This window comes from Pipistrellus hanaki (genome assembly GCF_964339955.1).
Source record: "Pipistrellus hanaki genome assembly, chromosome: 6".
Taxonomy (NCBI): domain Eukaryota; kingdom Metazoa; phylum Chordata; class Mammalia; order Chiroptera; family Vespertilionidae; genus Pipistrellus; species Pipistrellus hanaki.
In genome coordinates, this window is record NC_140508.1 from 45,434,247 (window position 1) to 45,460,062 (window position 25,816).

The 25,816-nt window shown below is 39.1% G+C and overlaps 1 protein-coding gene across 2 annotated transcripts; it reads left to right on the forward strand.

The window, feature by feature from the left end:
• Positions 1-1,666: 1,666 nt before the first annotated feature.
• Positions 1,667-15,502, forward strand: SERPINB12 (serpin family B member 12; the record flags this gene model as incomplete). Of its 2 annotated transcripts, none has more annotated exons than XM_084887286.1 (7): positions 1,667-1,849; positions 4,659-4,793; positions 5,405-5,545; positions 6,838-6,955; positions 10,591-10,733; positions 13,110-13,277; positions 15,098-15,502. In XM_084887286.1, the coding sequence occupies 7 exons, from the start codon at positions 1,682-1,684 to the stop codon at positions 15,500-15,502; spliced, it is 1,278 nt and encodes a 425-aa protein (XP_084743412.1). The 2 variants fall into 2 exon arrangements, with proteins under 2 accessions (XP_084743412.1, XP_084743413.1); XM_084887287.1 differs by having other exon boundaries at positions 1,682-1,849; positions 4,659-4,733.
• Positions 15,503-25,816: the final 10,314 nt, after the last annotated feature.

Genomic DNA, 25,816 nt, shown 5'->3' on the forward strand with positions numbered 1-25,816 from the left:
TATTTCTTAATGCTTATTATATATCATATGTCTGATGATAAAAACTAAAATAAAGGGGCTTACATTTCCATCTTGGAAATATACAATATCCATATGCAAAAGACAAAAGACTTTTTATTTGAGGGGATAAGTCCAAAGTGAGATCTACTACCCTGTTTCCCCCAAAATAAGACAGTGTCTTATATTAATTTTTGCTCCCAAAGATGTGCTAGATCTTATTTTCAGGGGATGTCTTATTTTTCCATGCACTAGGTCTTATTTTCGGAGGATGTCTTATTTTCGGGGAAACATGGTAGTATGTAAAGTTGTCTTGATTCTTATGAAATAGATTACTGGGGTAGGGCTGGATCAAGGGCTATCCTAAGGGAAGTAATTCCCTTACTTTGGTTCCATTACTTATGGTTCTACATTATCAAGAGAAACCAAATGACTTCTAAACCCTCAGCATCTTTCAACCCTCTATTACCTCTGGGACAATATCAAGGACTGATTAAAGTGCTTCAAGTCCTATAGGTTTCATATATAATGAATCAAAATGAGGTGAGAATGTTAATAAAGGACATGACCCATGACAATTTTGGGGGCATATATTCTGCCATAGAAAATTCAGGGACAGTCCAGACAAATGTCTTAAGCAGAACCAAGAGAAGGGGGTGGATTGAAGCTTTCTTGGTTGCTAATTTGACCATGGGGACATAGTAGCCTTTGACTTGATTTTACCTGAATAAAGGAAGTTCCACCATGAGGTGGGTAGAATTTTGCCCTCCAAAAGATGTCTTTAAGTCCCAATCCTCAGTAATAGTGAATGTGATCTTATTTGGAAATAGGGTCTTAGCAGAAGTGGTCAATTTAAGATTAAGTCAAACTACTGGGTTAAGGTGGGCCTTAATCCAATGACTTATAGGAAAAGGGGTATTTGGGTGTACACAGAAGACACAGGGAAAGACATATGTGAAGATAGAGGCAGATATGACGGCTCTACAAACCAAGGCATGCCAAGGATTGCTAGAAACCACCAGCAGCTTAGGGAGAGGCATGAAGCAGATTTTCTCTGAGAGCCTCTAGAATGAACCAATCCTGCCAGCACCTTGATTACGGACATCTGTCCTCCAGAACTGAGGAAGAACAAGTTCCTGTTGTTTAAGCCACCTGATTTGTGGTATTTTGTTATGGCAGCCTTAGCAAAAGAATCCATATCACTGAATAAAAATAGATGTCTATCTGTATTATTATAAATATTAACATCACTATCTATAGACCAGAGGATGGTGACTATCTTTCAGTTTTTTATTTATTTATTTATTTATTCATTTTTAAAAATATATTTTATTGATTTTTTACAGAGAGGAAGGGAGAGAGATAGAGAGCTAGAAACGTCGATGAGAGAGAAACATCTACCAGTTGCCTCTTGCACACCCCCTACTGGGGATGTGCCTGCAACCAATGTACATGCCCTTGACCGGGATCAAACCCGGGACCTTTCATTCCTCAGGCTGATGCTCAATCCACTGAACCAAACCGGTTTCGGCTATCTTCCAGTTTTTAATAGCTTACTGAATAACTGTATATGATTATGTCTTGAGTATTTAACATGAGAACTGTCTACTTATTTTTCTCTGTTAAATATTTTCTCTCTCTTGTAATTTGTTTTTGTTTGTTTTAGGCTGTCATCAGTTTCACGATGGATTCTCTCATTGCAGCAAACTCCAAATTTTGCTTTGATCTTTTTCAAGAGATAAGCAAAAATGATGGTGCTAAGAACATTTTCTTCTGTCCTCTGAGCCTCTCAGCCGCCCTTGGCATGGTCCGTCTGGGGGCCAGAAGTGATAGTGCACATCAGATCGACCGGGTACGGATGCAGTAACTCTGGGTCCACTCTCAATGCCAGACCTTAATCCCATTTTGGCAAATCAAGCTGCTCATTGAACTCTGGGCTTGCTCAGAGTCTTCATTTATATCCTTGCCTTGCTTTCTCTTCTCTTCTCTTTTATTCTTGGAGACTAAATGAATCTTCACTCTCTATGGTATCTCTCCAACCTTCCCAGTCTGACAGCTTTTCTGATTCATCTTCTCTATGTCTATCTGTCTGCATGTCTGATGCTCTTTCTCTCTGTAATTACTGATACCAATATTGCTAGTAATTTTTAATGTGTATGTGTTTTCTCTTTCATTCATTTTATTAAGTAAATATTTAGTAGGCACCAGTTTCATGTCCAGTGCTAAACATCCTAGAGTCCTTCTTGACTCTCTCTCTTTCTCATTCACATCAAATTTGTCAGAAAAGACAGGCTTTTCTTTGGAGATCTACCCAGAACCAGGTACCTCCCACCACCTCCCTGAGGTCTCTTCTAACCTGGTTACAATTTCCTCAGGAATTTCCCGCTTCCACTGACAGTATTCTCCACTCAGCTTCCAGAAAGGTATTTTGAACACCCAAGTCAGACCTGATTTCTTATCTGCTTAACCTCCCGCCCCCCCCTTTTTTAATTTCACTAATGATAGAAGCCAGAGTCCTTACAATGGCCCACGAAGGTCTGGGGATGTCAATTTCAGGTAACTGGTGATACCATTTCTCCCCATGCCCCCTTTTACTCTCTCCAGCCATGCTGGTCTTCCGACTTCTTGGAAAGCCCAACCCTCTGCTGCCTAGGGCCTGATGCATTCCCTTTGCTTGCCACAGATAACTTATCTATAACCTTTTTCCTTCAGGACTTTGAGCAGTGTTTACCTATTTTGATCTCTCAATCTAACATTGCATCCTGGCCCCAATCCCTAAAGATTCCCTCTTATGGCTTTGCCATTCCTGCATGACATTTTCATTTCTAACATATTGCATACAGTAACTACTCACTACATATTGCTTTAAAAAATATATTTTTATTGATTTCAGAGAGGAAGAGAGAGGGAGAAAGAGATAGAAACATCAATGATGAGAATCATTGATTGGCTGCCTCCTGCATACCCCTATTGGGAATCGAGCCCGCAACCCAAGCACGTGCCCTTGACCGGAATCCCAAACCCGGGATCCTCCAGTCTGCAGGCTGACGCTCTATCCACTGAGCCAAACTTGCTAGGACTGCATTGGTTTTGGAATGTCTTCCCCACTACAACATAATGTCATAGGGAGACCCAGAACCTAGAACAACGCTTGGCTTATGGTAGCCACCCAATACTGATATGTAGAATGAATGAATGAAAGCGGCAAGAACAACTTCTTAGGTAGCTGCCCCACCTTCTCGCCCCCGCGGACCGGAGACCAGCGACCTCTACCGACCATTCTGCCTGGCACTCAAGTGAACCAAGTCAGCTTCCTCCAGGTCACTGCTATGAAGAAAGTGGTTTAACAGCTCTGGCTGGAGGCCGGGCTCACCCGCGTGAAGGTTTCCCAGGCAGCTGTAGATTGGAGATAATTCTGTCTGTAGAATGCTCAACATGACCCTCTGCTGACTGGAGTATCTTCAAGTACCAATCCCTTCAGACCCCAGAAAGTTTGTTCCTTTTTGTAGTAAAATGAAATTTGAAAGTGTTCTAAATCACTTTTCTTGAACCAGTGAATATCCAAAGAGAGCTAAATCTGAAGCCTGTACAAAAAGCTTAGCCTATAACATGTGCCACACCATACAAACTTCTGCTTTTGTCAGCCCTTAACACCTATCTCTCTGAATTTTCATGAATTTCTACTTCATAAGAATGATTATTTTATATACACTGGCAGCAGCATACAAATAAAATACTTAGTATAAAAAGTAAAAAAAAAAAAAAAAAAAAAAAAAAAAAGAACAACTCCCCAAATAAACAATAGGCTCCTGAGGTTGGTCTTACACTTCCCTGGATCTGAACCCCACTGTGGTCCCTAATACACAGGAGTGAATTCTTGGATTAAGGCAGAATGCATTTAGGGTCACTCTATTTTATTCACTTACTTTGATTTGGTATTGTTTCTTTAGCAAAACTTAACCTTAGAGTGTGGTTGGCATCATCCAGCTCAGGTTTCAGGTGTTTTTTCTCCAGGCACTTGGGTGTCACCTGTCATCAAACCTGGCCTACTAACTGTCTGTGATGTTCTGGACAACATGTCTTCTCCTGTCCTCCCTCACTTGATTGATTTGAAACTGTAGATCAGCACCATCTAACTCAGATAGAATTTGAGCCATATACTATGTAATTTAAAAATCTTTAGTATCCATACTAAAAAAGTAAAAGGAAACAGGTGAGACTAATCTTAATACTACATTTTATTTAACCCAATACATTCAAAATATTATATCAATATGTAATCAATTAAATATTTAAATGAGATATTTTACCTTTTTATTTTTTTCATACCAAGTCTTCAAAATCCGTTGTGTATTTTCAAAGTTAATTCAGATTAGTCAATAGCTACAGGTGATAGTCTCAGGAATACCTGATACTCTTAATTTAGTCACTTTTATTCCTACATGTCCTAAGGGGGTGTGGGCAGCATTCAGTTGACCTCCCCCTTTATCCCACCTCACATCCCAAATCAAAAGAAATGTTTACATTTCTTTAAATTGTTGTTGGTTGTTTTGTTGGACTATGTAATCATTGTCATAGTCACATCATTAAAATGTTTCTGAAGCTCTTCAGACTTTGAGCTGTTCCTCTTGTCTGAAAGGCCCCATGCCATCATCACGCAGGTACTCCACTTTGATGAACTTTCCCAGGAGAAAACCAAAGCACCGGATCCCTGTCTGAAATACAAGGAGCAGGAGGCACGGGCTGACAGCCCTCCGGAAGGGCAGAAAGGAGCGACCAAAACTCCAACTTCACAGGTGAGCCACCTGTAAACTCTTGCTCCGCATCTTTACAAACAATTCATGCTGGCAGTCCGGTGGTGCTGATGGTTGCTTATCCTCACACATGAGGTTCTGGCCATCATCCACAGCTCCAATAACAGTAATAACTCCACATGACCCACAATTCCTGTCTGTTTATGTGTCTTAAACATTCTTGGCTCAAAGCCACTTTCCTAAAGAGTAGAATCTGGTATCGTCTGTTCAAAGCCATTCTACTCACCTACTTTTACAGACCACAGCTCCCCAGGATGGAGCCTGGAGTAAGGGGAGGAGGGATGAGCTGTGGGATTTTACTCTTCCCCTCCCCCTTTTGCCTGTTTTATTTCCAGCTAAAATCTGTACTAACACACACAATTTTTATTGGTCGTCCCATAATCAGGAGCAAGGATTACATATTCCTCCACCTTAAAAAGATTAAGAGGCAGGTGCAAAGAAGATTGTCTCCAGATGTGTTTTTCATGGATAATTTTCCACTGGGACCTCTCTGCTCTTCTCCTTCCTCTCTTCATCTCAAATTGCTCCCTTACATGCTAACAAAGCCAATTTGTTTTGAACTGGCTAAGACCACATTTTGTTTCTTTTGTTAGGTGGAGTCTTCAAAGGATGGGAATGAACTTCTCAGTTGCTACTTTGGGCAGCTTCTCTCCAAACTAGATAGGATCAAATCTGATTACACCCTGAGTATTGCTAACAGGCTTTATGGAGAGCAGGAATTTCCAATCTGTCCGGTGAGTTGGGCAAGAACGGTGTTTAGAGCTCTCATGGAACATACTATTTACAAATCAACCGCCATCTGGAACACAGACCTCATTGACAGGTTGTGCACTGCGGACTGGTGGGATGTCAAAGGCCCACTTCCTCTCCTATGGCATCTATGGCCCTCCTCCCAATTTTCAACTTGAGCAGTTTATGAGGCTTCTTGTGAGTGGGCTAGAGTGGATGGAAAGAGGGTTATAGGACTAAAAGCCTTCAGAGCATGTGCGAGTTTGATAATGCTGTTTTCTCTTGTGACCTCTTTCCCAATCAAGGTGCCTGGTAGCTCCTCTTCCTATTGTCCTTCCTACCCCTGCCTTCCAAGGCACTTCCCTAAAATCACCTTTGGTGCCACCATCAAGCTACCCTGCTTCCCCTCCGACCCCCTGCCCCGAGAAATTGTACTCACTTAAGGAGCAGAGTAGGGTAGCAGAAGGAGACTGTATTTGGAGTCAAAAGGCACCTGTCTTGTCTCTGGCTACACTGCTTTGTCCCTAGAGCTTCAGTTTCCTCTGTCACCACTAGAAGGAGCCATATACATGGCACTAGACATGAGGGGAGTGACCAAAGGCAAATGTGCCACACAACCTAGGGTTGTCCTAGAAAGGGAGAGGCAGCCTAAAATAAGTAGTTTCTCACAATGGAAATGAGAGAAAACTCTACATGCTCTTTCATTAAAAACCTGGCTTTATTGAGACATAAATTCATATATCATACAATTACTATATAATAAAAATGTACAAATTGATGATTTTGGTATATTATATTATAAAGTTTAAAAATTGTATATCTGTAACAAAAATTTCCACTTTAATCATTTTAAATATACAATTCAACGGCATTAATTATATTCACAATGTTGCATAACATCACCCTATTTCTAAAACTTTTTGTTATCATTTTAAACAGAAACTCTGTAACGATTTAGCAGTTTAATTTTTTTTGAAATAGAAGCATTTTACAGCTAAGTTGCTCAAGATAGTTGATATTTATCTTGTGATGTCTTCACAAATGGAATGTTCAAATACAAGGCTATTTGGTAGAAAGCCTTGTGCCATTATAACTGTGGACTGCCCCATAACCAAGCATTCTAGGTGAAACTGTCACTGCAATGAAACTGTCACTGCAGCAGCTGAAATGTCTGGCTTATCAAGACTGGGGGTAGACAGAGACTGACACACATCCAGTTTGAGTGACAAGGCCCACAACTGCTTCACTCCTTACTATTAGCATAATGATATGATTTCCATTTGTTCTAATTTAACAGGCATACCTAGATGGTGTGATTCAATTTTATCACACAACGATTGAAAGTATAGACTTCCGGAAAGACACTGAAAAGTCTAGACAAAAGATTAACTTCTGGGTTGAATCTCAATCCCAAGGTAAGAAAAACCAAACTTGTTTTAGCTGGTATCCCTTCCCATTTAAAAGCCAACACTTCAGCCCAGCTTTTCACATTGCTCATCTGCCAGGGACCAGATGCTTACAGGTGTGGCCTGGGCCCAAAGCTGCTTTCGCGTGTGTCAAACAGTTAAAATGCGCAGGTGCTATCGTGACTGTCCCTTCTCTCCTCTGTCATAAAGGTGATGTGCCTTTTAGCCAAGCACAGGGTCAGCAGGACATTAACTCTTTCCATTTCTTTTAAAAGGTCAGTAAAAAGATTGGGAAGAGAATCTAGTTATTCATAAGGACATGGAAATAATAGAATCCTTCTTCTTATCAACTTTTCACTAGAAATAAGTGTTCTGAGTGAAAGGGGATTTTCGGATAGTGATGAGTGGTGAACATTTGAGTTCAACATAGATGGCATTATTTTTTAATATGAAACTCCCTTTTTAACTTCATCAGCTCCTAGTAAAATGGAAATTTCTAAATGGACTGTATAAACATGGTGGGGCTCTCAAAGCAGCGCCCCCACAACCCCCCCCCCCCATCAAATTTAAATACAACCGGCCTCCCTGCCTTGCTTGCTGGCAGCCCAGTCATCAAACCATAATCCTCAGCCATGACCCCTCTGAGCATTGATCTCCATCTACCCTCTACTCTTTATTGTCCTCCTTCTAATGTTTTCTTCAATGTAAGCCATTTCTATGGCTGTTCCAAAACACATAAATTGTACTACTTTGGAATAATATCAGCCATTGTGTATTGCTCGTCTCTCACACTTGTGCTTAACTTGGCAAAGTACAGGGTTCTTCACTGCTGTGATGTTTGCATTAAAGCAAAACAGAAACTGCACAAAACTGGGACTGATAGCAGTTTAATTGCTCAAATGACCTTGGTGTTGATGACCTTTCTAGTTCTCAGTAGCCACATTTGTAAAATAATGGAGTAGGAATGAGGAGATGTCTTACCTCCATAAAATTTCATAATTTGTATTTTCTTTAGTAAATGGAACCCACAATTTCATACTCTAAATAGTTTCTCCTCATAGGTTCAGTTTCTTGTTTCAATATTTATAATGCTGTAAATGCTTTCATTATAATATAGTGTTTTCTTTGATACTGTTGATACTAATTTTTTGAACCACACCAGTGTTTTTAGCACTAAATGTTCATTTGCCCATAGAATCAAAACTCATCTTCCCTCTAAAATATCCACTGATACTGGAGTTTGTCTGTCATATTAGGAATATTTGGGACCCATTACAATACCTAGTTTACAACAAAATAATTTAAAAACTATCCTTTAATTGAGCTGTAGGGAGTTTCAAATCTGCAATAGCATTTTAGTGTGTTATATTTATTTATAATTAATATACAAAGTAACATTGCCTTAATAAGAACCCTCTCAAGTGTAGAAATTTTCAGAATTCATTTACATAATGAACTAAGAACAAAAGAAAGCTAGAGAAGGTTTAAGGCAGAGAGTGTGTTTTTTATTTTTTATTTTTTAAAAAATATTTTTATTTATTTTAGAGAGAGGAAGGGAAAGGGAGAGAGAGAAACATCAATGTGAGAGAGAAACGTCAATTGATTGTCTCCAGCATGCCCCACCCTGGGGATTGAACCCAAAACCTGGTCATGTGCCCTGACTGGGTATCAAACTGATTCCCAAGAATAAAAGGATGTTCAACCAACTGAGCCATACGAGTCAGGGCAGGGAATGCATCTTTTAAAAGACATCTAATTATAGGCTGGAGAACAATTCAGAAGTAGACAAGGGTAGAGATGGTGAGAGGTGGATGAATTTGAGAGATATTAAGATATAGGTCAGCCAAAACCAGTTTGGTTCAGTGGATAGAGCGTCAGCCTGCGAACTGAGGGGTCCCGGGTTTGATTCCAGTCAAGGGCATGTATCTTGGTTGCGGGCACATCCCTAGTGGGGGTGTCCAGGAGGCAGCTGATCAATGATTCTCTCTCATTGATGTTTCTAACTATCCCTCTCTCTTCCTCTCTGTAAACAATTAATAAAATATATTAAAAAAAGATATAGATCAGAAAGATTTTACCAAACACTTGGATAAATGATGGATTGTTTAATGAGAGTTAGAGTCATCAGGAATGACCCTTAACACTAACATGAAATCTTAATTTCTCAAAATGAAAAGCAGAGTCTATGAGCCCAAATAAAGAGATCACCATTCTGACATGTCATTCATGTCACCTTATAACAGATGTCATATATTTTAATTTACTTTTTCAAGTAAAGATTTTCCTACCTGGGAATATGCCCTGTTCTCTTCCTATCTCCAGTCTTCCTCACATTGGCTTAGGGCTGGGGTGCTCCTGCCTGGCCTTTCCTTGAGGGGAATAACCAAACTCCAAAATTATTTCTCTTCACTTCTTTCACATGCCATAAAAAATTTCCCGTGCCTTTAAAGTCCCATTTAGTTGCCAAGAGGAAAATCTTTAGATTAAGGTATAAATATCTAGTTTCTCTTTAGTTACTTAACTCTCCCAGAGTATTTTCTTTTTTTAATATATTTTATTGATTTTTTACAGAGAGGAAGAGAGCGGGATAGAGAGCTAGAAACGTCAATGAGAGAGAAACATCGACCAGCTGCCTCTTGCACACCCCCTACTGGGGATGTGCCCGCAACCAATGTACATGTCCTTGATCAGAATCGAACCTGGGACCTTTCAGTCCGCAGACTGACGCTCTACCACGGAGCCAAACCGGTTTCGGCTCTCCCAGAGTATTTTAAATATATATATGGTGACAAAAATAATGTATTATTATGATATTTAAGTGGAAATCTTAAGGTGCTCAAGCCTCGGCATACATTCCTGTAATACTGTTGAGTTGCTATTTTGAGGTAGAAAAGGATGTGTACTGAAAATGAACTATTGCCTAATAGCATGGGCTTTTCCGGTCTGCCTTAGGGCTGTGCTTTTCTGGAAGGAGGCCCAGCACTGAACCAAGCATTGGAAGGACCTGGGGATTGATCTCAGTCAGCTTCCCTGCTTTTGGGCTGTGTGGCCTTAGTCCTCATGAGCTATTGTTTATTATCCTAAAGAGAAGGGATAACAATATCTACTTCTCAAGGGTGATGTAGGATGGAATGAGGGAGGGCATGTGAGAGTCTCTAAAAGATAGGTTTTATATCATTGATGCGTACATTTATGTGCATTTTTGTTTATGCATAAGCATATGTATGCTGCTGTGATGAGTGCTTGAGACAGGAAGTTTATGCAAGAGCCCTTTTTTCTCAAGGATGTGATAATATAATCAGGCAGCAGGATCTCTACTCTGAAGGAGAAATCAGGGTGTAAGATATCTGATGCCAAGTTCCCACCACAGTGACAGAACCAGAAAATCGCCCTCAGTTACAGGGCTCTGAATTATATAGATGCTCCTCCCACCGCTCCCAACCTTACCTCTACTCCTTCCCTACACAGGACTCTGAGTGCTTTAATTTTCTTGGATTAGTTCTTGAATGAGACACTCTCCAGCCCTGGGCATGTTCAGCTGCATTAAGAAACAAATCTGTCTATGAATATTTTTGATGCAATTCATATTTAAGATATGAATTGTATCAAAAGTATTTTATTCTTTTTAATTTTTTTTTTTTTAGGTAAAATCAAGGAACTCTTCAGCAAGAATTCCATTAACAATGGGACTGTCCTGGTGCTGGTGAATGCTGTTTACTTCAAGGCCAAATGGGAAAAATACTTTGAAGTTGGAAACACGGTTGATGCACCTTTCTCTTTAAGCGAGGTACTACATTAGAGCATGTGTGTGGTTTCTAATGATTCCACTCACAGTTTCCACTAAGAATGGTTTGTAATATGTATACTCAAATCTAAAGCTTAGACCCTGGGTTATAGCTTGCATTTATAATAAGAACACATTTGCTGTTAACAAAAATCAGTATCTGTAGTTATCCTTTTTCTTTCTTTCTTCCTTCCTTCCTTCCTTCCTTCCTTCCTTCCTTCCTTCCTTCCTTCCTTCCTTCCTTCCTTCTCCCCCTCTCTCTGTCTCTGTCTCTCCCTATCTTTAGTGTCAGACTGAGCATTTTCCATTTGTTATTTCATTTGTTTCCTAAAATCACCTTATGAAAACAGGTGATATTATTATTATTCCCACTAAGGAGCAGAGGGGAAAAAAATCACAAAGGTTAAGTTACATAGCCAAATCCATGCATTAGGATTCAAATCTGTGTTTGCCTGAAAAACCCATGTTTTAAACCACTAAGCTGTAGAATAGGAGGAAAGGGAAAAGTCAGATCCAGTTGGCTGGACCACTGTCAAGGGCTTCATGTCCTCATCTGTAGATTGCTAATCCTCCCACTCCCATACTGTGAGCTTATCTGAAGTTTGAGGTGTCTGGGGCTGTGCCCTTGCCTCTGATGGAAGTACTTGGAACAGCTATTGTTATTTACTACGTAGGTGACTATCATTTAACCAAGGTTCCCACTGGCCCTGCAGTGGGGTAATTCAGTCCAGCTCAGATAGGGGGTCTTAGTGAGGCCATGAGGCTGGGGTAGCTGAGATATAAAAGTTAGAGAGAGCTGCAGGGATTGTTTCTGCTGGCTGAGCTGTGAGTAGGTACCTGAATAGACAAGCTACCAATAACTATTGGGTCGGCAACTAAGTAATTGCGGATTTTTTAAAGAAAATCAAAGACAATTTTTTCATGGAACTAAATAACTTTATTCTGTAATGTATTGCCCATTTTGATCAATGACCTTTTGCCATCTTTCAGGCAGCATCATAATCCCACGTTCAAAAAACTTCTGGTTTTTATTAGCAAAAAACTGAATCAGGTACGATTTGACATCATCATCATTATTGAAATTTTTACCATTCAAGGAGTTTTGTAAAGATCGAAACAAAAAGTAATCAGATGGTGCAAGGTCAGGACTATATGGTGGATGTGGCAAAACATCCCAACCAAGCTCCATTAATTTTTGCCGAGTGACCAAAGATGTGTGTGGCCTTGCATTGTCATGATGGAATACAACACCTTTTCGATTTGTCAATTCGGGCCGCTTTTCTTCAACTGCATTGTTTAATTTCATTAGTTGTTCAATGTAGACATCAGAATTGATCGTTCGGTTGGGTGGTAATAGTTCAAAGTAGACAATTCCTTTGTAATCCCACCAAACTGATAACAAAACCTTCTTTTGATGAATATCAGCTTTTGATGTTGTTTGAGTTGGTTCACCTGCCCTGCTCCACGATCTTTTCCGCTTGACATTGTTGTAAACAACCCATTTTTCATCGCCAGTTATCAGTCGTTTTAAAAATGGATCATTTTCATTACGTTTCTTTAGCAAATCGCAGCTGCTAATGCGTTGCGTTAACTGTGATTCTTTCAGTTCGTGAGGAACCCATGTATCGAGTTTTTGAACATAGCCAAGTTGTTTTAAGTGATTTTCAATGCATATATGTGATACATGAAGCTTCTCTGCAATCTCACGTGTTGTACTGTGACAGTCCGAATTGATTATTGCTTTGATTAGGGCATCATCAACTTCAACTGGACTACCAGAGCGTTTTTCATCTTTGAGTGAAAAATCACCAGAACGAAATTTGGCAAACCAATTTTGACACTGCCATTCTTTTAAGGCTTCGTCACCATAAACAGCACATAACTTTTTATGAGCTTGCGATGCATTTTTCCCTTTGAGGAAATAAAAAAGCAAAATATGACGAAAATGTTCCTTTTGATTTTCCATTTTTCAACGAACGCCAAACGAAAACTACAAAACAGATCAAAAAACTTTTTTTACTGATTAACAGCTGAATAGCCAACTATCAAATAACAAAATGTGTTTTACATTTGTACTACGTCTGCAAACCTAAAAATTCAACTGAAGCCATATATGTGTGAAACCCGCAATTACTTAGCTGCCGACCCAATAGTTTTAGGAGTTGAATAATCCATTAAAACCACAGAAGGAAAACGTGTTGGCAAAGTAAGGGCCTGTGGGCAGATGACTCTTAGGTTGGGTCACTGGTATGGCTCAGTACTTCTGGGGAAGACCTTGCTCAACTTAATGGCCCCCTGTTTTTAGAGAAGTTGGGGACCCTGTGAGTTTGTAAGCTTATCATGGCAGTCCTGACCTTCTACCTTGTTCATTCACTGCAGAATGAGAAGAAGACTGTGAAGATGATGAATCAAAAGGGTATGTTTAAAATGGGCTTCATAGAGGAGGTGAATGCACAGATCCTTGAAATGCCGTATACCAAGGGCAAGCTCAGCATGTTCGTCCTCCTGCCATCTCCCTCTGCAGATAACGTGAAGGGCCTACAGGAGGTAAAGCTTCATTTTCCTGTCTCTCCAAAATGTTTCATTATAGATCTTTGGAGAGCAGCACCATCTACCACTTACATCCTGAGGCAGGGTGGTATCTGAGCTGTTTGAATCTGAATTTGCTGAACTGTTTATTCCTCACCTGTTTAGAAAAGAACAAATGCCAAACATTTAGGCTAGGGCTTTCCTTTCAAATCCCATTTTGCTCTCTGGAATCGTATTTTTCCAGATCGCCAAATCTGGATGGGGAGTAACTTGAGAATTGCTACAGATAAGATAGCGTTTTCTTTTCCCTGAACATCCTGACTGCTGGCCTCTCACTCAGACTATTTTGCTATAGCTCAGTCAAAGACATTATAGCTGAATCCTGCTTCAAGATGCCTGTGCTTGGACAGCAGTGGGGATGCTGATACTGGAACAGATAGTGTGTGAGGTGGGAATTAATAAAAGCCTGGGAGCTCAACTACACATCCTGTAGGGTAAAGAGATACAGAGGAAGAGAGAAACACTGGTTAGTAATTATAATAACGACCATTATTCAAAATGTATTATGTATCTGCACTATGTTAAGTATTTTAAATACATTATTTTGTTTAATCTTTGAGGAGCCTAATGGTATTATCTCTGTTTTATAGAAGAGATTGAACTTCCAATGTCAAGACTTGGTAATGCTCACCCAACTTAATCAACTGAGTTTTGAGTACTTGTCTGTTAGACTGTAAAAAAAAAACACTGGAACTCAAGTTGTTTTGTAATTTCTTGTCCCAAGTAGATCCCGGGAAAGGATCTGGGATGTTTATCTAAGGTGTCCCTTGAGATAAACTTTAACCATGCAGGTATGGGACATTCAAGTAGTTGCTAGCAAAGAGGCTACTCTATGCAAGCAAGACCAAGGGGCAGGCTTATGACCAAAAAAGACCAGAAGCTTTACCTTAAATTTTAAGTGTATGCAAAATAATTCAATTGACTACCAGAGGAATTACACCACATGAAATTTATGCAGTTGCAAATCACACAGCACTTTATTACTCACACAATTCCTGGTGCTATGGGTACAGGCTTAAATGGGATCCCGGTGGTGCTGTCTCCTCTGGGGTGCAGCAGCTGGGCTGGTCTTGTCCAGATGCAGGGGGCCAGTGTTCCTCACCCGAGAGCTCAGTCACGTTTCAATCAGGAGTTGCTAGCCGCTCTTCTGTCAGCTGGTAGGAAGAGGAGCATGGAGTGGAATCACTTGCCAGACTGACAAAAGGACGTGCCTTTGTGGCTGTCTTGACAGGCGAGCACTGGGCTGGTCAGGATCCCCATTTGTAAAGTCTGCACCCCATTTGCAGTAGTCCAGATGGCTATCAATGAACTGCGTCAATGCACACATTATCTCAAACAGAACGAGGGGTTACATGTGATTATCTAGGGAGAGTACATCACTCACTCAAGAGGTTATCTTGACAAGTTACTCTGAGTTATTTACTGAAGTTCAAATTCTTTCTATGAGGTACACTTGCTTCAGGGCAGTGAGGAATGTGTTCTTACAATCACTCTTTAAGTTTCAAGTAAAGTTAATTTAAACATATTAAAACCTTCTTAATATTTTTAAGACATTTAAAAAGCATTTTTAAACATTTCTATATATTACTATGACAGGTCTAAAGAGAAAAAAGATTTGCTTGGAGGAGTTTTAAATGAAATCAGAGTATTTTGAGGTATAGGAAAAGAACTTAAAGATTGTTACTATCGTTGAGTAGACTCAGGCCCTGAGAAGTAATTGGGGTATTCTTTGCAGGCTCATAATCTGACCCTTAATATTTTTCTTTTTCATTTTGCAGCTTGAAAGAAACATCACTTATGAAAAAATAGTGGCCTGGAGCAGTCCAGAATATATGTCAGAAAAAAGAGTAGCTGTCTCCTTTCCCCAATTCACCCTGGAAGACAGCTATGATCTCAACTCTATTCTCCAAGACATGGGCATCACGGATGTCTTCGATGAAAAGAAGGCTGATCTTACTGGAATCTCTCCACATCCCAGTTTGTATTTGTCGAAAGTTGTCCATAAAACCTTTGTGGAGGTGGATGAAGATGGCACCCAGGCAGTTGGAGCCAGTGGGGCTGTGGGCAGTGTAATGTCTGCACCATCCTGGGAGACCTTTAATGCTGATCACCCTTTTCTCTTTTTCATCAGACACAACAAAAACCAGACCATTTTCTTCTATGGCAGAGTCTGCTCTCCCTGAAAAGGGCACAGTGTCTAGTACATGGGAGCTGGACGAAAACAGCAATGTAATCTTCCCATAGCATAACGTGGGCATTTTTGCTAATATCTAAAGCCGATGGAATTTCATCACAGTGTCATGTCCCCTTCTTCCAGCTTTTGGCCTGGGCTTGTCCTGCTCTTTTTCTCAATCTGTAGTTGATTTTCGTTGAAGTCCTTTAGTATTGAAGGACTCTTGCTCCCTCTCTCACCTCTCATCACCCTGAGTTTTCAAGCATATAAAAAGATTCAACCTCTGGACCTGAAGGTCAACATCATTGAGGATGATATTGACTTTAAGTTACCTACTTCCTTTTGAGGGAATTATGAAAATTCAAATCATTAGACCACTTTTAGGAAATGACAAACTTAGAAACCACTTTAATATGGGTGACAAGAGAAAATGTTTATATGGAATGTATTTTGGAAACTCAGCTCGTTTCTATGGGAGTTAAAATTTCAGTGCAGTGGGCAAGATGCATCTTCCTCTTCCATCTTCTATTGACCAAAATGTCCTGTAAGGGGCTTCTCACTTAGGAGGAAACAGAGCTTGGGGTGGATTTCAGCGAGAGTTTAAAGTTGTAAAAGTATATCAACCAGCATTCATTTTGCACAGAGAATTTGTCTTGTGAATTTGACATTGAGCCAGGAGAGTGACAAGTGAATTTAAAAGACATTAATCTCAGTTTCCCTCATTGAGTCTCTGAGGCTATCATCACGAAGCACTGCTCTTTGTCTCTTCTGTACCCTCTTCCCTTACTTAGACAGCATTCTCCTACTAGCTATCCTGAGGTGGGGGAGGGGAGCACTTTTCACCGTGGAAAGCTGGGCTCCTCAACCCCCTCTCCATACTCTGCTCACATGAACTTATTTGTCCCCCCAAAAGTCTCAGGCCTGGGCCTGGGCACGATGCATGTGAAATCTCCTGTCAGGAAGGCCACTGGCTCCATATCCAGCTCCAATCTACTGAAAGCCCATTGCCTGAGTGTTTGACTACAGGACCCGGGACTTTTGTTCTCTGATGTGTCAGTTTGAGTTATTGATCTCTGCCTTAGCTGAATGCTCTGGAATGACCCTGACATGCCTCAGTCTTTTTTTTCTGTGAAGGTGGACTTCTGGTCTTGGTGTGGCCCCACTTCCCTGCCTTGCCTTATATCCATCTTCTTCCCAGTTGCCACCGTGTTGGTTACGTGTGGTGGTAGCAGCTTTTGCAGGAGAAGGTAGGTTAACTTCACATGCTTTCATACTGCCCCACCCACCCAAATTTTCTTCCATTGGCAATTTCTTTGGGCTGTGAGGGTCAAGTTCCATGTTTTTCATGCAGGCTGCAGAGCTCTTGCAAGTTCTTTACCCATAATTCATATCCCATGGATCAAATTTATCTCAGATAATCAAATACTTAGTGTCTCCTGTGGTTCCTTTTGGGGCTGATGATCTTGAGGGCTGATTCCACACTGACCTTGCATCAGCGCTGGACACTGAGCTGGATAATAATAACCTATACACAGGATTGGAATTGTCTGGCATTGTTTACATTCTTATCTTCTTTGGTGAAAAAAATCTTCCTATTTGTATTGTGACTTCTCAAAATTTTAATCCTAAGGGGAAATATATCTGTTTACAAAAATGAGAAAGAGTGAGACTCTTAAATCTTTCTGTGAATCAGTAAACGCATTCTTTGTGCAACTTTGATTGATTAAAATGTTTCTTCTGAAATGAATAAAAGCACTTTTGTCATTACAATATGTACAGTGTATTACCAACTGACTTTTTAGGGATATAAATCTAATTTAAAATTTTTTCATTAAAAATATAGAAATACATAATCTTTAAAACTAACAATTCATCTATTATGTAGGAAAGATATATTTTGTTCCATACAGATTCTTACAACTTTATACCACAATTACACATGGAAGCATACAAAAACAGATGAAAACTCACACTTCTGAAACCTAAGAGATGGCCCTAACCAGCATGGCTCAGGTAGTTGAGTGTTGCTGTCCCATCCACTAAGAGGCCAATAGTTGATTCCCAATCAGGTGATGGGCTAGATCCCCAGTGTGGGTGCACAGGATGCACATCTTTCACCAGTGTATTCTCTATACTTACTATTTAATTTAAACATCCTAATACTTTCTCCCTCCCACTTCCTCTCCCTCTCAAATCAATAAAAATTTTTAAAAATAAAAATAGAAAATCAATGAACGATCAAAATATGAAAGAATTTTTTGCTGACTACATATTAATGGGGTGGATGAAAAGGTCTAATTGAGGGGCTACCTGTGTGACTATCTTGTGTTCCTACCACGACTGCCTTCCCACATTCAGAAACACAAGAACTCTGCCCATCAAAATTCTGGAATCCATCTCTCTGCTTTGCATTTGCTGCTATATCCTAGCTTCTGTCTTTCTTAGCAGTTTTTTTTTTCTTTCTTTCAAGTATGACTCAGAGGAAGGTGAGGACAATCATTGGTACTTTCCACTCTAGGCACTTTAGTCATCACAAGCAATATCTTTTTTTTTTTTTTTTTTTTTTTTTTTTGTGGGCTAAAAACAGAAAGAACTCTGGAGGTAATATTTGGGTTTGTATATTTCATCCACTCTCTTTGTTTGGAATGTCAGGGTCAGGGCATACATGCATTCTAGCAGTTCAACAGAACTACTCCAGATGGGAGTCCATGGGACTGTGGAAATTATACTCAAAATGACTCTTCAATCTTTTCACACCGAGATTGACACTCCAGTAAGGCAGGTAGAAGCAGGAGATCACACAAATCAGTAGGCTAGCATAATTGCAAGAAAACCAACTGGAGAATGAAACTCCGGGGAGTGAACTCCTCCATGACTACTGCAAAGTTCCTTCTATCCAGCAATGTTGTAGGACAAGCCAGGCAACGTAGAGTTCAAACAATAATTTATGCCAACTAGCCAACAGGTTCTCTACTACTCTTTACTTCATAGGCCCAGGACATTCTGTTTTATTTTAACCCAAGTCCTCCTTATGATTTCATCTAATGCATGCCTGTCTCCCTTTCCTACTCCTCCCCAGTTTGTCTTGGAGCTGGGAGAAGCCAGAACACTTGTTGCATCATCCCTGATGCTATTTACTTCTTTTGCATGTCCAGTATTGTTTTATTACATTGTCATTAACCTGTGCAGAGGTCCTGTAAATGGGGCAACAAGATGAGGAAGATGTGGAGTCGCCTCACCAGGTTCCTTTGTTCCACAGTTGAATGCTAACTTCATCCACATTACTCATGTTGCATTCTTGTTTTCCCCAATCCACTATCCTATACTTTTCTTTTATTCAATAAAAACACCACCAAATTTATCCCACATATGCACACTGTTCACCAATGTATTCACTATACTCATTATATAATTTAAATATCTTCATACTCTAATACCCATTTCCATTCTAAATGATGTTATTCATGATATGTATCAAACAATGTTTTAGCCACAGATGGGTGAGGAGGATTTAAGAAGCAAGGACAGAAAGAAACCTGGAGCGGTGTTTGGATTTATATATCTTATCCACTCTCTTTGTAAAGTAAATACACAACAGTGGGGCTGACAGGAACTCACACACAACCTTTGTTGACACACATAGTTTTTGAACACATTAACGCATATCCAAGGTTAAAGAAATGGGTAAAAACTTTAGGGTTGTTAAAAAAAAATGGTGTCAAATAAGGAAGGGATACATAATGGCATAGAAAAAAGTGAGATTTCAGGAAAAGGTTTATGGCAAGAATTAGAAGGTAAATAAGATTTAAAATGCAACAGCAAAATTTAAATAGATTTTAGAAGCAATAAAGCAGCCAAACTGATGTACTGGGAAATTTAGTTATTGCTGAGCAGGGTGTCTTTTACGGTTTCTCTTAAAATGTATAGGGAATAATAGGAGGGTAATTATAGATAAAAAGAGAAAACACAAAGTAAATCCAAGAATTATGGTGTTTTTGAGAAAGGAAGCAGATTAATTGGCATGAAATCAATAATCAAAGATACAATTTAAAAAATCCTTAACTTAGCTAGTCACCTGATTACACTGATTTCTAAGTAATATAAGCAAAAATAGACATCCTAGAAACTTTAAAAAATAAAAGATTGAAAAAAAAATTCTATTAACATTTGAGCAAAACGAAAATTTACTTAAAGAGTTAAATAATTAACCCAGCTGGGTGGCTCAGTTGGTTGTGCATCATCCCATATACCAAGAGGTTGCTGGTTCAATTCCAAGTTAGGGCACATACTAGGGTTTCAGGCTTTATCTCCAGTGTGGGGTGTGTAGGGAAGCAGCCAATCAATAATCTCTCATCATTGATGTTTCTATCTCTCTCTCTCCCCTCTCCTTTCTTCTTTGAAATCAATAAAAATATTTTAAAAATAAATAAAATCCTTTAAAAAGGATAAACAATCAGATGTGACTCTGATGTTTGTGTAAAATTTCTGGAGAAAATAAAGCCTTAGTGTACAAGTTTGAGGGTGTAAATATATGATTAAAGAATTTCATGCTGAGTCATGTGGTAAGAAAAATTTTCTTTGCTCCATTTTTGCACTTGTGAGTGTAATGTGTTTAGCCCTCAGCACCTGTGCTGTAAACATCATAAGAACTGAAATGAAATTCTTGTTTTGAACAGAAGCCAATGCAATCAAAGATTCCAAAAGTTATTAAAGGAATTTCTTCAGTGAAAATATGATTTCAATTGACCATCAAAGGAAGAGGAAAAGTTATTAATTTTGAGTTTTAATGATTTCTCCAAATTGTGTGACTTTTCTCTTTAGCTTATTTTTTTTACGTTGGGAACAGGCAGGGTGTGAGTTTCAACATCCAGAATAAGATTGTAGCCGCAGAATCGCTGAATTGGAACAACAATAATACCTAATATTTATTGAATACTTATTGTGAACTGGTATTGATCAAAGACCTTGATATGTGTCAGCCATTTAATCTTCTTAATCTTCCTGAAACGTTAGTTATTATTATTAGCCACTTTAACAGATGAGGAAACTGAGGCACAGAGAGATGAAGTTCTTTGTGTATAGTTGAACAAGGATTTGAACAGGCTTTCTGGCTGGATATTATACAGTGGATTTCTAAACACAGCTCTATCTACCCTTCCAAGTAGAAATAAAGAATACAAGTGGTCATTTATATCCATTTCTTTATTTTGCACATGTGAGCTTTGAGAGTCAAGTGTTCCTCCAGATCAAGTTTTAGGTGGCCATTAGAGTTGAGAGTGCCAGTATTCTTTGTTTGAAGGTGAAAAATTCAGGTAGGAGGAGGAGTTATGAGGCAGGCAACCATCCTGGGGACAGGTTCAGTAGGAGCAGCCTGGTAGGTGTGCATCTTCCTTTTCCTGCCTTAGCCAAGTGGTGAGTGACAGACAGAGGCCTTTGTCCCCAGGCTGCAGCAGTAGGTGTATCTACTTGAGTCATAGAGGCACAGTGGAGCCCCCGGTGTCTCCCATTGACAAAGAGGACAGTTCCCACTTAATGGTTATAAGCTACTGGTTCCCTTGCCTGGAAGCACATGGGCCCCTCCTAAATTTCCAAGGTAGGTTGTGGTAACCCCAAAATAGCCTTCATACAGGCTAATATCAGATATAGAGATAAGCATATAACCTACATTACCAAATATTTAAAGGAAACAACACTTGAAAGAAAGAAGTCAATCTCAACAGAGTTAATAAGAGGCATTAAAAATCTATAATAATAAAAGCATAATATGCTAATTAGACTGGACACCCTTCTGGATAAAGCCAGGGCTGCGAGAGGAAGCCTGGATCCGGTGCCAGAGGGAAGCCAGTGCTGGCATCCAGGGGAAGGAAGGCCTACTCTTGCATGAATTTCATGCATTGGGCTTCTAGTATAAAATAAGAACAGAGAATTATTAAATATTTATTTAAAATTCTTGGAAATAATCTTAATTTTTACAAAAAGGTCAATAAATTGACTAAAGTGGCTGAAAAGTCAGCTGGAAGATTGAACATGGGCCCTAGAAAACCTAGGAAAAAATAAATAGAAAGTACTTAAAATGTTAAGAAGTATGCAAAGTAGTTTAAGAAGTCCCAACATTTACCAAGGAAGATTTCAGGAACAAAGTTCTGAGAGAACTTTAGAGAGGAAGTACTCAAATATATAAGGAAAAAAATGTACAGAATTGAAAATATGGTCATACAGATTGAGAGGGTCATTAAGAACTTAACACTTCCACACAAAATTATTTTTTTAATTTTTTTTAATTTTTAAATATATTTTATTGATTTTTTACAGAGAGAAAAAGAGGGGGATAGAGAGCTAGAAACGTCGATGAGAGAGAAACATCGACCAGCTGCCTCTTGCACATCCCCTACTGGGGATGTGCCCGCAACCAAGGTACATGCCCTTGACCGGAATCGAACCCGGGACCTTTCAGTCCGCAGACTGACGCTCTACCACTGAGCCAAACCGGTTTCGGCCACACAAAATTATTGATCAATGGAAAAAAGTGTTCTCAAAGCTTTGTGAGGAAGAGAAATATAATTCATACAATGGAATGAGGATCAGATTGTTATCAGACTTTTCTTTGATCCAACAAGAAGACACATAACAATATTTGCAGTTCTGAGAGAGGAAAAGAAACTAAAACTTGTATCCATACAAACTACCGTGTTTTCCCGAAAATAAGACATCCTCCGAAAATAAGACCTACTTACAGGTTTCCTTCTGAGTAAAATATAAGGCATCCCTCGAAAATAAGGCCCCCCTAGACTAACCATGAGAGATTTGGTCCACTGATTCTGAAAGAAATGGAGTCACAAGAAATTCACCAGGAAATTCAGGAATTGGATTGTTATGATGATGTTCCAGAAGATGATGACATGATTATCATTGAATAAATGAGTAAATTCTTGATTCTGTAGGATTCACAGTTTGTCTGGTTTGTGTTGACAACTACCGTACCGTATACAGGTAATAAATTTCCTTTATTTTCATTTAACAATAAATGTGTACCGCATTCTTCTTCATGGAAAAATAAGACATCCCCTGAAAATAAGACCTAGCGCATCTTTGGGAGCAAAAATTAATATAAGACACTGTCTTATTTTCGGGGAAACAGGGTATTACTCAACTGTGAGAGCAAAATGCATGAGCAAGGACTCTAAGTGTACCATCTGCACATTTCAACCTGAAAGAGTGCCTTAAAGTTCTACTCTAAAAGAATTTAAAAGATGAATTGAAGAAGAAAACATGGGCTATGTGTAACAGTGATGCCTCCAACATAAAAAAGATTAAGACATGATTTAAGTTTAAATTAGAATAAATAATTTAAAAATTAAGACTCAGATGATTTCAACATGAGAGGTGGGTGATAATGGGGTTGAGGAGTGAAGAGGGAATTAGATAGAAATAAAAGCCATTGTTATATTTCAGGGGATGCAAGGGAGAATGGAGTAACCCTTCACATTAATGGAAAATTATGTCTGGATATTTGTGTTAACCTAAGGAAAACCAGTTGAAGAACGGAGAGAGAATGCATAATTCAAAAGGTTAGGGGAAAAAGAATAAAAAACTCGTGTTCAATTCAAAGATAAGTAGAAAAGAAGAAAAAACAAACAAATGAATTAACAAGAAAAATTTTCAACTTGTCTTTTTAAATTTATAATTTTACATTATATTTATAGGAGACAACAATGACAATAGGAAAATTAAAATAATTATAGAGAAATTGAGGTACAAGAGAAATATTAACAGGAGGGAAGTGAGAATCACAATAATATCAGCTAAAAAATGAAATCAAAGTCCAAAAGAGAAATAGAGAAAAAGGTAAATATTTCACTTTGATAAAAGTAGCAGGCTCAATTCCCAGTGGGGGCCATGCAGGAGGCAGCAGATCAATGTTTCTTTCTCATCAATATTTCTCTCTCTCTAGCATTCTCCTTTCCCCTCTCTATAAAATCAATAAAACCATATGAAAAAAAAAACCCCACAAAGCATTCCATTGTGCCTGTCTGTGCAGATGTATGTTCTGGCTTCTCCTTTGTCCAAATGACACTTACTTCTTTAATGACAAGTCTTACTATTTGATAGAATCTCTTCTCCCATCTTCATGAATGTTTTGGCTATTCTAGAACCTCTGCTATTTTATATAATTCTGGTACCAGACGGTCAATTAAAAAAAAAAGAAAAAGGAAAAGAAAAAGAAACCTCTTGGGATTTAAACCACAAATAAACTCTCCATTTTCTTAGATCTTCTTAATTTCTCTGTACTATGTTTGATCTTTTTCTAGATAAAGGCTTGCACATCTTTCATTCTTACTAGGCACATGATTCTCTTTGACACTTTAAGAAAAATCACATATTAAAAATTTTATTGTCTAACTACGTTGCTAACATATAAAAATACTTAATTTTTAAAATGTTGACCTTGTATTCCTCAATCGTGGTAAACTCACTTTTTAATTCTTATAATGTATGTCGCAATTCCTTCTTCAATGATTATTTTACTTTCATTTTGAGTCTTGAAACTTTTAATTAATTAAGTAATGAATTAATTAGATTTCTGGTTCAATCTGAAGGAGGCAGTGAGAGTGGGCATGCTTATTTTGTTCTTCAGCACAAAGAGAAGTCTTTTTCTCCATTTCTTTCTCTTTGTAAATGCTATTGAAAAGCTTATAAGATGAGCATATTCCTGGCTTAATATGACAAATTCTCTGCTTCATTCATGTATCAGTTCTAGAGAGTCCCATTTGAAATCCTCAGAGTCTATTTTATAGGCCTTGATAAACTGATTAAAAATATTTAAAGGAGAATGTATGTATGCAAGAATTGCCAAGGAATTTTTTGGAGAGCAAAAACAGTGAGAGGATTTGGGCTAGATATTAAAACACATTTGTCTTAGGTCAGCTACCCTAGAAGCAAAGCTGAAGACAGGGATTCTTGTTCGGGTATTTGGAGGGGGTGTGTGTCTTTGAGAGAAGCAGGACTAGATAAGGGAAACATGTTAATCAGTCATATGGCCTCAGCAAGAGTTTATCTACAGTCTGATCCTATGGGAGAAGCTCTGGATGACAAATTGCATTTACAAAATGAGTCCTATTTTGATGTAAGGGGATTGTCCTGTCCTTTAATATCCTTATGCCAATGACTCACTCCTGAGGTGTGTCCTGGCGGGGGTGGGATGCTGTGTATTTTCCGGCAGGTGGTTTCCATTTAACTAAGAGTCATTTGACAGAAGGGCAGCTGTAAATTATCAGTCAAACCAGTAATTGGGTGATAGAAACACTGGCTAGTTAAGAGAATCAGGGTGGGACCCCAGCAACATCCATGGCTTAGAGACAAAAATATTATAAGTCAGTATTAATAACAGACATGTAGACGTTGTGTCAAACTTGGGATGGGATGGGGAACTCATCAGCACTCTGATTCAAGGCTTAATTACCTTCTTTCCTCATTTCTAAGCATAGAAACCATTCTTATAGTTTCTAATTATTAACATATCTACCTTTAGTACACTTTTGATATTAGAAGGGGAAAGAATCCAATGCTTGAAGATTTTGATGACATTGAAAATTATGGTTAGAAAGATCAAGGACAGGCATCTGTAACCAGATGGAGAAATTTTGGTGTCCAATTAAATTTTGGTTACAGCAGTAGTCCCTGGTGGTGGCAACACCCACAGCATGGCCATGTGCATGGGTTTCCAGAAGAGAGGGGAGGCGAGTGTCAGGGAAGTGAGAGATAGCTGCTGACCTGGAATGTGAAGGTGTACAGAGGGATCCATGTGCCAAGCATCAGGGTGCAGGGCTATGGTTGGGGACAGGGTGGCACAAGGAGATGTAAGTCTGAAAAGGGCTCATTGGAAGTGAAGGAAGAACGGCTTGGAAGAAGCAAGAGCAGAGAGCCTGGCTTTCTGATCTCAAGATTTGAGTGATGTCCGCCAGTGAAGACTTTGTGGGTTGTGGTGGTCTCAGGGAAAGCCAGGCATCCCTGTGAGAGCCAGATGATAGAGAAAATGCTTTAGGAAGAAGCAGAGAGCAAATGGAAATAGAACAGGGATTGGAACAGAGATTGGAACATTGGAACAGGGATTCTAGGGAATTAGAAGGCATACGGATAGGACTATCCTATATAATAAAAGCCTAATATGCAAATTGACCATCATGCCAACACATAAGATGGCTGCCCCAATGTGGTCAAGATGGCCACCCACATGTGGATACAAGATGGCCACCACAAGATAGCCAGCAGGGAAGGGCAGTCGTGGGTGATCAGTCATGCAAGGGATGGCAGTTAGTGGTGACTG